Here is a 16138-nt window from a genome sequence, read left to right on the forward strand (position 1 = left end):
TTGCACATCAACAACGTAGTCACAGGAAACAAACCCCGGATCTGCCAGAACATTCCTGGCACGTTGTACATTCTGTCTCCCAGAACCCACATGGAAAACAATGAGCAAACCTTGAGATAAAATGATTTTTCTCATAATCCAAGAGACTTTAAATATTTTGACTTCCTGTGTGCAGGAAGGAAGTGACAGTTGGACGAGTGGCGAACAGGTGTTACCCTGGAGAGAGTGATATCTTCTGCTCACTAAAATAAAAAGCCCTGCATCAACACTCCTACATGGAAGTGAATTCTGACCACAAGTCAGTCTTTCCACTTCAGAAAACCAAATCTGTTTCCTAGCAGGAAGTTGTTAAACCTAGCATTAAAGAGCAGCGTAAGGAGCAGGGTCCTTAGAATCAGTGCTGGGCTAATCCAAGGAAAGAATGTGGGTGGTTTGACAAATGCCTCTCTCCTTGTCCTCCAGTTATTGGCATGACTCCAAGGGATTTAGAAGGGACGGGAGCAAGAGTGGAATAAACTGGGCCCAGTGTGAAGGGTAGGTGAGTTTAAACCCTTTTTCGTCTTCTCTGTCTTTTCAAATCAGGGATCTGGATTATTAACTCTTGGTGGCTTAGTGTTACTGTGTAATAACGGCCTTCCTCTTCCTTACCTCAGCTAGCTAGTAGCTTCATCACTAAGGAATTGTCCATTCCTCCAAGTCTTGGATATAAGATTTAGGGGAATGATGTTGCCAAAGGCCCAGGACTCTGAATTAATTCAAAGCTATTCCTCAGACCAATACCAATGCCAACTAGGCTCTCCAGCCTCTTTTGTTAATGGTTCAAATCCATTGTGGAATATAAATTTTTCATGCCACACAGATTGGGAAACGTGTAAAGTCTCTACGAAAGTCTACATAGGTTCATAGTCATTTCTTGGCTAATGAGATGAATAAATTCTGAAATATAGACCTATATACTCGAGTATAAGCTAACCCGACTATCAGCCAAGGCACCTAATTTTATCACAAAAACTGCATTAAAAAATGTGCTGAAAAACTCAGCTTATACATGAGTATATATATATATAACTAATCAAATTCAACTCCACATGTCCAACTAGGGAACCGTTTTTTCATGGCTTCTCATGGCTTCTGCTTGTTTTGTAGTTATTTTACTGTTCTTCAGCACAGGAACTAGATGGATAGTTGAAGAAAAATGTGCTTAGTTGGCTGCTTCTTAGAAGTGAGGCTAAATAAGTTGATCAGAAAAACACTACTCAAAAATATAGAGCACAGCGTTTCTTATTAAATTCTTATTACTCTTAAAACGTTTTTTTCAGTAGTCTAAAATTATTTTCTAATTTTTATGCCCGTGAAATATTTCCATGATGTAAATATTGATAAAGGAAAAGCAAAAATCGCCTCAACGTCACCCCACTTCTTCCCAAGGGAACTCGCTGTGATCAGTTTGGTGAGTGTCTTTCTGGATTTAAAGGTTTACTCACATCCCTACAAGTACAATATTCTAAGATATCAGAGCAAAGTGGACGATCTAGTTGGTGATTGCCTCCTGTAAAGATTTATGAGGTAAGTCAGGAAGTATTGCTACAAGATCACAGAAACTTTTATGGAACAAAAACATCAAGATAGGAAGCCATACTTGCTTCAAAGATCCTCAATCAAGGTAGAATTTCAATCTTTCTCATTCGAAGAATTTTGCCCTCTTTAATCTCTATGTCAAAACAGCAGTTTGGGCATCCTGAGGTACTCAAACTGTGCTCTTTTTAGATGTTCTTTGAGTTTGGGGAGCCACACCAAGCCGGAAGAAACAGGGCTGTAGTGTAGATGAGGTAAGACTTTCTATTGACATTCTCTTAGGACCGTGGTTCTCAGCCTTCCTCATGCCGCTACCCTTTAATACAGTTCGTGTTGCGGTGACCCCCTCAACCATAAAATTATTCTCATTGCTACTTCATCACTGTCATTTTGCTACTGTTATGATGCGGGCAACCCCTGTGAAAGGGTCATTCAACCCCCAAAGGGGTCGTGACCTACAGGCTGAGAACCGCTGTCCTAGGACATGCCCTTGTAGCAGAATCAAGTGCATTGTCAGGATGGGGAAAAGTTCCTCTGCCCAAATTTCGTGGGCTTTCTCTCACCATAAATTGTTAAATTTCTTAAAACTTCCTTCGAATAAGCACATATGGTCATGTCCTTTAAGAAAACCTATCAAAAATGACCTCCTGGGATTCCCCCAAACTGTCATTATAACTCCTGAGCTGGCCTTTCTGCCTTGAATGAAAGAGCTCAGAAGATCTTTTCAGAAGCTACTGTTTTGATTAAATCTTGATCTCTGGATGATATTGGTAGATCCTGGTTATAATTCTTCCATAAAATCATCTTTATTAGCTTCGATCTTGTTTAAAAGGCAGAGAGGGGAGATCGGCTCTTTGATCTAGCTATTTTTTCATGCAATGCTCTTGGCTCTTATCAAGCAGCTGCCAAGGCTGAGATGTCACTTAAATTGGAAAACACTGCACCATGAGAGATCCTAACTTCAGTATCTACTCCAGCGGTGGGCATTCTGTGGTTTTCTTCCATCAATATCTGGGCTTCTGCCTCTGTTTCTCCATTCATCCAGGTTGATTGTGTTTCCTCTTGGGGTTCCGATTCGAGGTCTTTTCGACCTTCCTTAAGATGCTTGATCCACTTAAAAGCTGTTGTTTTATGTGGGGCAGCATTCACCTAAACTTGTTGCAAAGTTTTAGTCATTTGGAAAGATGGTCACTTTCTTTGTTAAAAACTTAGTATCAGCCCTGACCTCAAAATGATTTGTTTCCTTGGTACAAAAGTCTGATTGGTTTTGGGGAGGGTATCTCAATGAGACGAAGACAGGTATAGTCACATTACTGAAAGAACTTGTCTGCAGTCATCCCCTGATTACAGAGAGATGTTGAAATATGTTTTGCTTGGCATAATCCTGGCCATCTGTGAACTGGAACCCAGGCGCAATCCTTTTTTTTTTTTACTTAACCCTCATATAGCCGAGAATACCCTCAGGTGCATTTTTACATATGGTAGCATTGAGTCAGTTTTTGACTCAATAATAACAGCAATGTAATGTTGGAAAACAAATGGGCTCATGCCATTCACATAGCACCTTACTTACTGTGGTAGATATATAATCGTTTTTCAGTTTGAGGATTAAGAGTGTAGGGGTGGAGTCTAGCTTGTCAATCAGATCATAGCCAATGAGGACTCTGTGTGGGCCTGGCCTCCTGAGAATTCTGGGAAATCCAGTACTTCCTCCTTGAAGGCAGGAGACACTTCTCTCTCTCTCTCGCAGCTCACACCCTGGGAGAGATACCGTGTTTCCCCAAAAGTAAGACATCCCCAGAAAGTAAGACCTACTTACAGTTTTGCCTCTCGCTGAAATATAAAAGCATACCCCCCCAAAAAGGCCTCCCCCAAAATAAGGCCTCCCCGATAATAAGGCCCCCCGAAGCTACCGTAACTCTGGACTCTGGACCATAGCGGCTGGCGGCGCCGCGCAGCTCACTGTTGGCCGCAGCGCCCAGAGCAGACAGGAAGTGTGAGGTCTCTCTTAATCAGAGAGCCAGCTGCTGCCTGCTGCTTGTTCTGCCTGGACAGAGTCTGGCTGACTCACAATTAGACAGTGAGTCGCGGGGGGCAGGAGTAACCAGAAATTCTTGATACTGTAGGATTCACAGTTTGTCCGGTTATGCTGGTTTGTGATGACGACTACTACCGTACCATACACAGGTAATACATTTCCTTTTTTGTTGTCTAACAATAAATGTGTACCGTATTCTTAATGGAAAAATAAGACATCCCCTGAAAATAAGACCTAGCACATCTTTGGGAGCAAAAAATAATGTAAGACACTGTCTGATTTTCGGGGAAACAGGGTAGCAGCTGACAAGACACATAGACCCACCCTGATACAGAGACCCCTGCAGCGCTGAGATGTTTCCAATGACCCTGGATCCAAAGACTTTCTACCCACTGGCCTGTGATCTTCTACATTCGGCATCATTGCATGTGTTTCATGAGTCTGAAGAGGACTTTATAGATTGCTGTAGGACATATGGGCTAGTACCGGACTTATGGATTTGATTCTGGACTGTTTTCTCAATGTTCAATTGCTCTTGTTTATAAATATCTTATACACATGTGTGTCCATGGATTTGTTTCTCTAGTCTACCCAGACTAATACACTTATTCTCATGCCAACTCTCTTCTCCAGCTCACTCCATCATGCCAGTTCGTACAACTGCTTTTCAAAGCATACAAATATTGTATGCTTTACAGAAGAGATCACTGTAGAGGCAGATAGCTATTGATTGGAGTCAACTAACACATCAGTCCAATTTAAATTTACCTCCTCAGAGAATCCTTCTTTGATGACTTTACTTTGATTTTCACCAATCCTCTCCTCTGATTCATTTCAATAGCTTTACTTGCTATTTCCGTGTAAAATGCGGCCCTGCCCACAAACCTCTTCTTTCGTCTTCGATTCAAGCTCTCTTGGTTGCAAAGGACAAGCCCCTAGTTTTGTAAGAATGCTCATGAACTTTGGAAAGTTCAACCACTGAAGCACCTTTAGAGACTGGTAGCTTGCTTTTCTCTGTGTACCTGCCAGTCTTTCCACTCTCAGGATCAGGTTCCTCACTTTCTACTAACGCTTCTGTTCTCTCACAGTCTGGCTTTCATCTGTTCATTAGTTCATGCAACAGATGTTCAACAGATGTTCATTAGTTCATTCAACAGACAACATGCCACACGTAGACCTATCACATACGGTTTGGGCTTGCTGTAATCCTCACTCAAAACTATAGTGTATTAGGCAAGGTTCTCTAGAGAAACAAATTCAGGACACGTAGGATTATATTTCTATATAAAATCATAGGTTTATATAGCCATAAGGAATATAACAGCTAATTAGTCCACATAGCAGTACAGAGGGCTCAGTTCTACTCACTTTGATGGAACAGTTAATATACTGAAGGTCCTTCAACTCAGGCTGCTTGGTCTAAGGTCATGAGAGCTGGTCCAAAGTCAAGGAAGCTGGTCCAAGGTCAAGGAAGCAGATTGCAGAGTCTACCCTCAGGGAAGACAGGGAGGGTGAGGCAGCAACAGCAGGAAGTCAAGAAGTTGAAAAGTAGCAGGGTGCTTAGTGAAGCAGTCCCGATGGAGCCTCAAGAACCATGGCAAAGCAGGTCTCAATGGAACCACAAGCCCTAGTGAGGTGCCATGCACACATGGCAAGGCAGTATGATCCATAGTAGTGCAGCACACAGTTGACACAAAGGACTAGCTCAGGCAGCAGAGCATTGGTCTGATCACCAGGGATAAAGAGGGAAGGGTCTGGCCTTGGAAAGTCATTTATCTCATTGTCCTTCAATCCAGCTGTGACCTGATTAAACCCCGCCCACATATTCCTTTGGAAGCCTAGTTGGCACAAGAAACCTATCACAAATAGCTCCACTAATTAAATTCTTCTCATGTTGCTTAGTTCAAATTCCTCATAAGAGAGAAGCTGACGGATTCAGTTTATGCTGGACCCTACATAGGTTGCTTGAAGGCCGATGGCCCATTTCCTGCTCGTCAGGAAGGTGTGGCTATTCAAGGAAGGATGGAGGGTTGTAGACAGGACAGCCCTTCACGACCTAGGCCATAAACATTCTCTGGTCTTACATGTTACTGGTGTTATCTCTCTAACTATAATCTGCACACAGTAAGTGTTCAGGAACAAAACCCCTAGGGCTCATCTCTTCTTTCACTGGAGCTGGACTAAGAATCACAATCTTTGCAAAAAAAGCCAAGGCAGTTGTACTCAGTCGATTCAGACTCACAATGGCCCTATGCAGGACAGAACTCTGCTTCGCAATGTTTTCAGTGGATCACTTTTTGGAAATATATTCCTAGGCCTTTCTTCTGAGGTGCCTGTGTGCAGACTTGAACCATCAACTTGAGGTGAACAGGGAGCATGTTAACCATTTGTACTACCCAGGGTTTCCCTCTCAAAGAAAGCACAACTAGCTTCCAGAGTGTTTTACGTGGTAGAAAATGGCAGGTCACAGCATACAATGGTAAGCCTTGGGGTTTAAAGATAAAAGTGAATCAAGAGCAAGAGGAAAATTATTGGCTACAGCAAGCACAGGGCAAGCCAACTAAGGGGGCAAACAGATGGAAGGGATGGGCACTATGTCTGTGCACCCAATCCTCTCCTCAGCCCTGCTCCATTCGTTTTAGCTGAGCGTCTCTCCTAGAGTCTTACCTCTATGGTTCCCAGTTGGCTTCCCTACTTTCAGGTTAGTGCGTGGGCCATTCTTCCTTCATACCAACACTTTTTCTAAATGATCAAGTCATTCTCAGGACAGAAAGGACACACCACACCCCTGGCCCCCTCCCTGATACAAGTGCCCAAACCATAAGGGAACACATATAATCTGACTACCCTGTTCCTGTCACATCACCCTTTCTGATTTCCTGTATTGCCACCCCACCCTTTCTTCTCTCAATGCACATTAACAGTCTCGCCTCCGAGCCTTGGGCAATATTCTTTTTCTCTCCCTGTAATGTCTCTGAACCCCCAACATCCCCATCTGTCCTCTACACCCTTATCTTTCCCTCCCCTTCCCACAGTCCAAAGGTGAAGTTCTCCGCTGCGGTGTTATCACAGCCTTTAGTTTATACGTCTAACCTTAGTCACTATTTGTTGTACAGTGGTTTGCTTCCTCCCTTGGACTGTGAGCATTTTCACGGGAAGGGACTTTCTGTCTCTTCTGACTCGTTTCCATACCCTAGTAAAGTCCTCAAAACCATTTTTTGAAGGAGAAATGTCCACAAAGGCCACCATTGTCTTTTCAGTGTTTCATGTGTTTTTGCACAAGACACTGAGAGCTCTACTGCGTCGATTCTGTAACTGGCTTTCGATGTCACCCTGTTCATTTCCTGACTAGCGACTTACAGCTAGCGCTCTTCTGGGTTAAACAGCACTTCATTTGCAAGGTAGCTTATAAGATTTTTAAATACCAGGAAGAATTTCACTTTGAAGACAAAGGAAGGGTAGTTCTCCAAGAGGAAAACTAAGGCGTCGGAGACCCTCTTTGTCTGAGTTTGTTTACCTTATGAAAATAAAGATCAGATGAAATCCACTCTTCTTTTTAACCCTAAAATAACATTATCCCAGTGATTCTGCATAATTAGCATTGAGTATACATACGTATTCATTGTTGCTAACAACGGAAAAGTGGGTGAGGATCAACAGGATGATGTAAGAAATGAAAATAATAATCTATGACTTGTCGAGGATTCGTGAGGGAGGACAGAAGAGGGAGGGGGAAGAAATGGGGAGCTGATATCAGGGGCTCAAGGGGGAAGAGAATGCTTTGAAAATGATGATGGCAGCATATGTGCAAATGTGCCTGACACACTGGATGAATGTATGGATTGTGATAAGAGATGTAAGAGTCCCTGATAAAAGTATTTTTAAAATAGAAATACAATAAAAAATTGTCTATACTAATGCTGGAAAGCATGCTATCAAGTTTATTTCTTCTTTTTTTCTACTTCTAATAATGGGTGTGCAAATACATTAAGTGAACGCTTCTGCAATCGCTCTGTTTCTTTAAGAGATCATGGCTGTTAGGTTAGAAGATCATTGAACCATATGAGGGTCAATAAAAGAATAAAAAGTCCCTGGTTAGTGATCTGAGTACGAGGAACTTGATCCTAGTTCCACATCTTTGTGTCCACATGTTGCTGACAACCAAGGGGGGAGCATTTTGTCCTCGGCAGCCTGCCTTCGCCCGTGATGGCTTCTGGAAGACTGATTAAGCTTGTGGTTTTTGAGCTTCTTGAGTTGGCTGCTTTCGCCATCCCCACGCTGGTGATAATGGAGCAGTTTGCCACCGCTTATCAAAAGACAAGGATGGTAGCAGAGAAAACGCACTATTGGCTTATTGTTTCTGGTTCAATCGCCTATGTGGCCTCGGTGACTCTGTTGATCTGGGTTCCTGTAAAAGTTCTCCTATACAAGAAACATCATCTCCGCAAAAAAGTTAAAGGGTGGTAAGTAAAGACAGGAGTCCTGGGGACACAGGGGTAACACTCTAGGCTCTTCACCGAGACAGCAGTGGGTGGACCCCACCTGCTGCTCTACGGGAGAGCAATGTGGCAGGCCGTCTGGGGAACCCTTTGGGGTAGCCCTGCTCTGTCCGATGAATTGGGGTCAACTCAATGGTAGTGGGTTTAGGTTGCTGTGATATGGGGTTTAAGGGAATGAATTTTTGGGGAAAGAATATGTGTGTGCAGGGAATCCCTGGGGTGCTTTCACAGATGTGCCAAAGTACTACTTACACGTAAGAAGTTCACACAGAAGAAGTGTACATTGGGTGAGATTCATGGGACATAGTAATCACTGTTCCTATTGATGTGTTGATGGTGTGGTATCCTTTTGTACATATGCTGGCGTCATGTTTTAAAAGTGTAGAAATAAATTACCTGTGTTAATAAGACTAGAGTTTAGCAAGAATCTGTGATACTTTGAGTAGTGAATGTGGGGCCTAATTCTTCTATACTGCGAACTAAGCTACATCAAGCTATCGTAGTTAATTTAAAAAATCATAATCTCAAGATTTTAGCATGGAATTTTACTTCTACATATAACTGAAAGCTGTGTCTGTTTTTAAATGTTTCCAATGACAGTTCTTTGCTGGTCTAAAGCACACTTTGACCATCCACCCACTGAGATGTTTATGCTTCTGATTCCTGTGCTTAGATGTTACATAATGCTTTAATATGTTGGTAAATTCTATACCCTTGAGGGGGGAATAATTCAATGATAAGATAGAAATACATTAAATAAACCAAGATTTAATGTTGATTTAATCAACAATTCAGCTGATAACTGTGTAGATCCACATGAAGGTATTGAGAACAAATCATCTCTGATACATTAGTGAATATCTTTTGAGATGTTCAAAGTTACCTCTAACTAATCTAGAATTTCATTTGCATGTTAACTCTTCTTTTGCGCTGGTCTTTCAATGTTGAACAACACAGGACATATCGATAAGCAGGGAACTGGGAATTGGACATAAGCCGACACCAAACTCACTACCATGGAGTCAATGTCGACTCTAGAAAAGTAGATAGGAAGAACAATACACCTAGACATATGGGTGGGAGAAAGACAGAGGCAAGACCTAAAGTGTGGCATTCATGAAGTGCTCTGTAGGTACTGATACCAGATGTGCCCTCAACCCCACACCACCACCCTCATCCTTGGCAGGGGACTTGCAGTTCCTCATTGGCTAAGCTCCTGATGGGTTCCCTGAAGAAATGGTTTTGTGGTAAGCTACAGGATTTAGGGGCTTTGTAAACTTTAACTCAGAGCCCAGGGACTCCCTGAACTGTAGAGTTGGAGTTAGGTTGAGAGCCTTCTATCCCTCACAGCCCCACATGTTATTTTGACTGAAATGCCTGGTTGAGCAGGATGTTGTAAAGGAATGAGGAAAAGTCCAATAGCACAGGATAAAGCAAAGGGAAGCTGGCTCGCCGAGGCCAAGAAAGCACTCCAGGGTTGGCTATTACTTTGCCTCAAATCCCTAGGATCCTTGGTTCCCAATGTCATTCAGGCAGCAAACCTTCCCATATTCATTCCTCAACGTCTTCTTGAGTTACAATAGCTTCTTCCTCGATCACTTATCAGGTGCCATTAACTGTATTTATGAATTCCATTTTATTCTAAATCACGTTTTGAAGTAAGTGTTTTCAGGAGTGTGTATCATTGTTCCTGAAAGACAACTAATGACTAGAGGAGTCAGTCAACTTGTGCACGAAAGAGCCAGGGATTAGATGCAGGTCTATGTAACTCCAGATTTTGGTATCTAACTACTACGACTCTAAGCTGCTTCTTTGAAAGATAAGAATCCTAATCATCGAAGAAGGGGGGTTGAAATTAAGAGAGTCACTTTTAAGTGGGGCAATGTTTTAAATATTGGTCTGCTAACTGCAAGATGAGGCTTTCTGCTCCAATAACAATGGACAGTCTCAGACATCCCAGGGAGCAGTTCGATTGTGTTCTTTCGTGTCGCCCGTTGGATCAGAAATAACTAAAGCAGCAGGTTCGGGTTGTTGGCTTGTTATTGTTTCTCCATGCACATCAGACACCTGGCGTCTGCTCAGACCTCCTCATCCTCTGCTCAAGGCATGTCCTCAGTGCTGAGGTACGTGGGCTGCCACGGGCTCTCTTCAGGCCTTCACTTTCTCTGTGGGTGTGGCTGGCCGCTCACCAGGTTTTACAGATGACCGCCTAGCTCTAATTTCATCGAAACCATGACACTATTTCCTCATGACCTCCTTCCTGATCTCAATCAGAGTGCTATCGTTTCATAGCGTAGCAAGGGCCAAACAGCTCCTGAGCACTCTGCTGAGAGCTTTACACCTCTGTAGACGACATTTGTACTTTGCAGTAAACCAGTGAGCTAGCTGCGGGGGTTCCTCATTTTATACACAGTTAAACAAAGAAGGATGAACTTTGTCACACAATGAAACTATGACTCAGTGCAGCTGGGATTTGCTGAACCCAGAGCTCTCTGGCTCTATGCTCATTCCACTATCTTGTGCCACTCTTCCTTTGTCCTTTGAACATTGAACTGCTGGTGTGTTTCAAGAAATGCACAAATATCTTTTGTACATGAAGATATTTGGACATCAGGACATGTTTTCCTGAAAGATGTGTGTGTATCTATACAGACAGATATACACACAAGATACACACACATACACATGTGTATGTATACATGTATATATACCTATATCTATTCAAATATCTTGGACTTTGTTTCTTAATCTCAATGTGACAATGTTGCAAAAATAATTGCTGCTGTAGAGCATGTGCATTGAAAGTATGAATTACTTTAAAAGAATGCTTAAATAAAATAGTTGATTGCAGCACATTCTATAGGTCCTTGGCATTTACCGATGGAATGCTGGCATCAGGAGCCAGTGCCATGAGGCTGATACTCAGGATGTAGTGAGCCATATTCTGGCAAAGGGCAGAGGGTGTGCCTCAGTTCTGCCGCTTTGAGGGAGCAGACCTGGATTCCAGTTTCAACTCTGACACCGACTATGAGGCCTCCGTGAAATATTTGAAATCTCCAAACTTTAGGGCTTTTTTTTTCATGTCCCAAACAGAGATAACAGAACGTTCTTAGAGCATTGTTTTGAGAAATTGAATAAGATTGCACATCTGAAATCCCTTGCTTAATGCCTACTGTACAGTTGCTGTTAGAGGCTGGTGAGTTGGCCCTGACTTATGGGAACCCCATGTACAACAGAAGGGAACAGGGAATATCACTTAGCCCTGTGCTGTCTTCGTGGCCATCGGTCTGCTCAGGTTCATTGTTGAAAGCAATATGCATTTTGAGTTCCTGTCACCCTCAGGGGTTAGGCTAGATGCTGCTGTGATCCAGAGGGGTTTTGCTGGCTGCTTTTCAGAAGTGAGTGATCATTGCTTCTTAGTCCCTCTTAGTTTGGAAGCTCCCTAGAAGCCTGTCTCCCATGAGTGACACCGTGAGTGGCATTATTTCCTGCATCATAGTAACATGCAAACCACCACAGGATGATACGCTGAACGTCTCTAGGTGGTGAGATACAGCAAACATCTGTAGTATTGCCTCAGGCTGAAATTAATTAGTTCCACTTAAAATCTGATCATATTTAATCCTGTGAATGATACTAAGGTGTGGTAGAAGTAGATTGTAAACTGAAAAACGTCTATAACTACTATTCCTGGACTTTGGAGATTTCTTGAGATCTCTTTTGTCCCTTGAGATCAATAACTGCCGAGTAATGAAAGTATTAACTAGTCTGGTATTTTCATGTTCCACAGTTATTTTATTTCATCTTCTTATTTGAGGGTTGTAAGGCTGACCAGCATAAGCCAGGCTCATCTTATAAGGGACGGAACCATCTCAGGAAGCTCAAGACACACACTAAGTCAGTGGTAGAATCAGAACTCTGCTTCTGTGCTCTTTAGGCTTGTTAAACATCCTTGTTTTTATTCAATGCGTTCATCTTTAACTTTCAGTTGTGGATTTGGGGAAGGTTCACAGAGCGATCACCAGTGTGATACTCAACAATCCATACACATTTTGTTGCAACTCATCCATTGCCAGCCCTTCAAGATGTCGTCCATCACTCATCCCACTTCCTCCCTGTGGTTCCTGTTTCTCTTCCCCCTTCTTTCCTAACCCTCTGAACCTCGACATTGGGGACAGAATGTCCCTTTAGCTTGAAGATAGTCTGTTGAACATTTGAAGTGAGTTCAGTTCCAGACCTGAAGGACATAGACTTGGGGACCCCACCCGTCTCTATCTGACCAGTGAGCTTGAGCTCTTCGATGATTTTGAGTTTTCTCTTTCATCTTTTCCCCATTCTGTCTAGCACTTTCTACTGGGGTCCCTTTCAGAGAAGCTGGCCCTGGTATCTGGACACCATCTAGCTCTGGTCTCAGGGTTCCGACCACAGCTAATTGTTTCCATATGCCTTTCAATTTTTATCACTTCCCTTTCCTCTGGATGGAGAGAAACTAATGGTTGCACCTTAGACGGCTGCTCATAGTCTTTTAAGATCCCAACCACTACTCACCTATGTAGGATGTAGCACATGGTCACAGGCTCAGTTTTCAGAATTCCTTTCTTAAAAGGATGCCTGTCATAATTTGTCATAGAACAGGAAGACATTCCAGTCCCGTGAAGAATGAAGGCAATCTATATACCTACCCATCCCTGGTATATTCCAGGGAATGAGAGAAATCCTTTCCAAGATTATCAGGAAAGGAGGGAACCACTGAGCTACAAGACTAGGCAAGGAGAGGGCTCATAGGGTTTGCAGACTACCTTGGGGGCCAAGACTAGATTTCCAGAATTCTCTTGAGTTCTGCAGAGCACAGTGACCTCAGACCAGGTCAGGAATCCAGGGCGGTGCAACGTTGGAAAGACTACGTTGGAAAGAAAGTAGTTGGGGTCCCATTTTGTTTTGCTGAAGTCTTTGTGACAGTCAATAAGACGTTGAGAGTGATCTTTTAATTAATGATGGAGGTAATAGCAGCTGTAGTAGAAGAAAATATTTAGTGAACAATTACAATGCACAAATATAGCTAGAAACGCATGGTATTTTTGTAATTTCCTATATACATGTTCTAGGATTTCTGGGACAAAGTACCACCTCCTGGCTGGTTTATAAGAACCGAAATGTGTTTTCTTAAAATTCCAGAGGCTAGAAATCAGCAACCTAGGTAGCAACAGAGAGTCATTCGTCTCTCTGAATGCTGTAGGGGAGAATGTGTTCCAGATGTTTCTCTTCACCTGGCAATCCTTGGCTTGTTGATATGGGCCTCCACACTCTGTCTCCAGGTATGCTTCTTCTTCTCCAGCCATCAGTCCTACTGGACCAGCAGCCGCCCTACTACTGTGTGAGCCCATGCTAACCAATGATAGCGGTGAACACTGTTTTCAAATTAGATAACATTCCCCTGATACAGGAGACTCTACGGAGAATTAGGAGTGCACAATTCAACCCGTCACACTCTTAACGCTTATAGATGAGAGGGATTATAATCCCAATTTTATACTTGAGCCAAGAGGTGCGCAGAAAGGCTAGAAGATGACACAGTCAGTAAGCATCGCAGCCATCACGGGTCCGGAGGCATCTGCCTCCAGAGCCTGCGCTCTTCCCTGCCGTACTGCCCCCAGAAGCAAGCCCAGTGAAGCACAAGGCACCACGGACGTTTATGCCCCTGTGGAAAGACTGGTTCACAATGAAGGAAATAGAGCTGACGCCCCTGAGGAGACCTGTGAGAAAGCTGTCACGGATTCACGGTGGCTAAATGCCCGTCTCTGCTTCACCTGCTTTCCCAAAGCACTTTCTTTCTTTCTGATGTTTCTGCAGGTCTGCAATATCTCTGCTGTTTTTTGACCACAGCCTCATTCGTTCTTCCATGCCCTGCCATATCCAGTCCACCAGCAAGCACATGTTGACTTTTGCTTTTCTCTCCGTGCTATATGCCACATCATCAGGTTCCATTTATTCTTCCTTTTTCATATCTCTTGCATCAGCTTCTCGTGTTCTATGACTCTCTTCTTTTTCCAATCCCCAAACCAAAAACTCATTGCCTTTGAGTTGATTCTGACTCACAGTGGCCCTTGATAGAGTTTCCGAGACTGTCAATCTTGACCACAGCAGGTGACCTCTTTCTCCCTTGGAGCACTGGTGGGTTTGAACCCTTGACCTTGACACACTGGTGTAACAGCACACCAAGGATTTGTTTCTTATTCCAATTAGGTCCTTATTTTTAAGGGGACCATGCCCTTGAGTTTTGGGGCGTATTTCCACATTTTCCATAAATTCCGATCCAATGTCAGATCATTGGTCTTGTTGCTCAGGGAAACATGAAGACCATTCTATTAGCTAATCAGGGACTGTGGCCACCCTTACCAACTGGTATCCTTACCTCTGCTGCGTCTCTTACCCTTATCTCATCCCAGACCTTGGTGACAGCATCATCTACTCTTCTCTTTGCTTGAAGAAATAATGTGTGGCAGTATGTCACTGTCCCACAGGCTTTTAAAGCTGGAGGGAATCTTGAGAGTTTATCTCCATGAAATATGTCTCCTAATCCAAACTGTCTGCTTCTGATGTTATAGGCCATTCGCTTCTTGGCAAGTCTCTAATTCTTAGAACCGTATTGCTAATGTCCTTGTGTTGAAATCAGACCAGCTGCCCTGGAACTACTTGTTTCCAAATCTCTGTCACCCTTCACATCCTCTGTGCTCGGTTGATTTGAATGTTTTAAAGTTCTATTGGCATTTCACCCACATAGCATATAATTCCATATCAAGAAGAGTTGCCTAGTCTTTACCACAATCAGTTTGAGAACATTTTCTTTTCTCCATAGTCGTTGTTATTCATGCTTTTTTTTTTTTCTTCAATTTTGGCAAAAAATATACGCAACAAAACATTCTCCAATCCAAGAAGTCTTACATGTATAATTCAATGCCATTGATGACACTCTTCACTCTGCCCTCTTTCTGAAACCCACGGTCATGCAGTCCAGTCTGACTCCTAGCAATGCAATGAAGCCGAGTAGAACTGCTCCCTAGGGTTCTGAGGCTGTCAGTCTCGAGGGGAGCAGATACGCCTCCTCTTTCGCCCATGGTCTGAACTACCACCCATGGACCTGGCAGTTAGCTGCCCAATGTATAACCCACTCCGCCACCAGGGCTCCTTCCCCTGTTTATACGCTGATGAATCTGACCATACCTAGGAGTTCTCCCTAATAGGCCCCCCTCCCCCGCCCCTTTCCTCATTTGCATTGCTCTTGGAATACTCTTATCTGCTTTCATAATATAACACTTGCCACTCCTATGATGACGACTCCCAAACTCTATCTCCAGGGGTGACTCCCCTTGTGAATTAACTGTAAAACACGCAAGCTTTGCGACTCTGAAGGAGGCCCTACCGCTCTACCATTTCGTCTACTTCCAAACTGATCTGCGAAGCCTTTTCCAGTACCCAGCGTTACATCAGTCCAATCCTGATTGTCTCATGGTTCCCGGACCGCTGACTCTTTTGAGTTTTTTTGGAATGCTTCCTGACTTGTCAATGTCTGCCTATGACATTGACGGGCAGCTCAGGACTACAATGACCACGATGTCACTGTCGTTTCAGAAGCCAGTTGCAGTTGACGAAAATGTCTGGAAATACTCCCTATGCAGGGGCTTCCCCATGTTGAACTTGAGCAACTGCCGAGAGCCTCTACGTGCCTTAAAACCAGATCATGCCCTACACGTAGCGCACGCACTGAATAGCAATTAGATGAACGCACGAATGGACGTACTTTATGTCTAAAACTGAATCCAATAATTTACTCTTATTCCTACTGAGTATCATTATATTGGCTTTACCCACTTGCAAGTCAATTGAAGCATGTTAAACGGTGAATCTTTTGTTAGAAGTGTTGCCTGCCCTTTTGGATTTTGTATCACCTGCAAATGAAGTGAGCCTATCATCTTCTACTTTGTAGTCACTAGTAAGTGTGTCAAACAAGTTCATTTGACTAGAAATG

At 43.2% G+C, this 16138-nt stretch overlaps 1 protein-coding gene across 1 annotated transcript in view; it reads left to right on the top strand.

The window, feature by feature from the left end:
• The first annotated feature begins 7819 nt into the window (after positions 1-7819).
• Positions 7820-16138, top strand: part of TMEM236 (transmembrane protein 236) — a 25265-nt gene continuing 16946 nt past the window's right edge. Inside the window, exons 1-3 of the mRNA XM_013008117.1 lie at positions 7820-8076; positions 13861-13878; positions 14918-14967. Of these exons, the coding sequence (XP_012863571.1) occupies positions 7820-8076; positions 13861-13878; positions 14918-14967 (325 nt within the window). The remainder of the gene's footprint in view (positions 8077-13860; positions 13879-14917; positions 14968-16138) is intronic.

This window comes from Echinops telfairi, unplaced genomic scaffold (genome assembly GCF_000313985.2).
Source record: "Echinops telfairi isolate 266 unplaced genomic scaffold, ASM31398v2 ScPeMD7_7473;HRSCAF=8511, whole genome shotgun sequence".
In the NCBI taxonomy this organism is placed as follows: domain Eukaryota; kingdom Metazoa; phylum Chordata; class Mammalia; order Afrosoricida; family Tenrecidae; genus Echinops; species Echinops telfairi.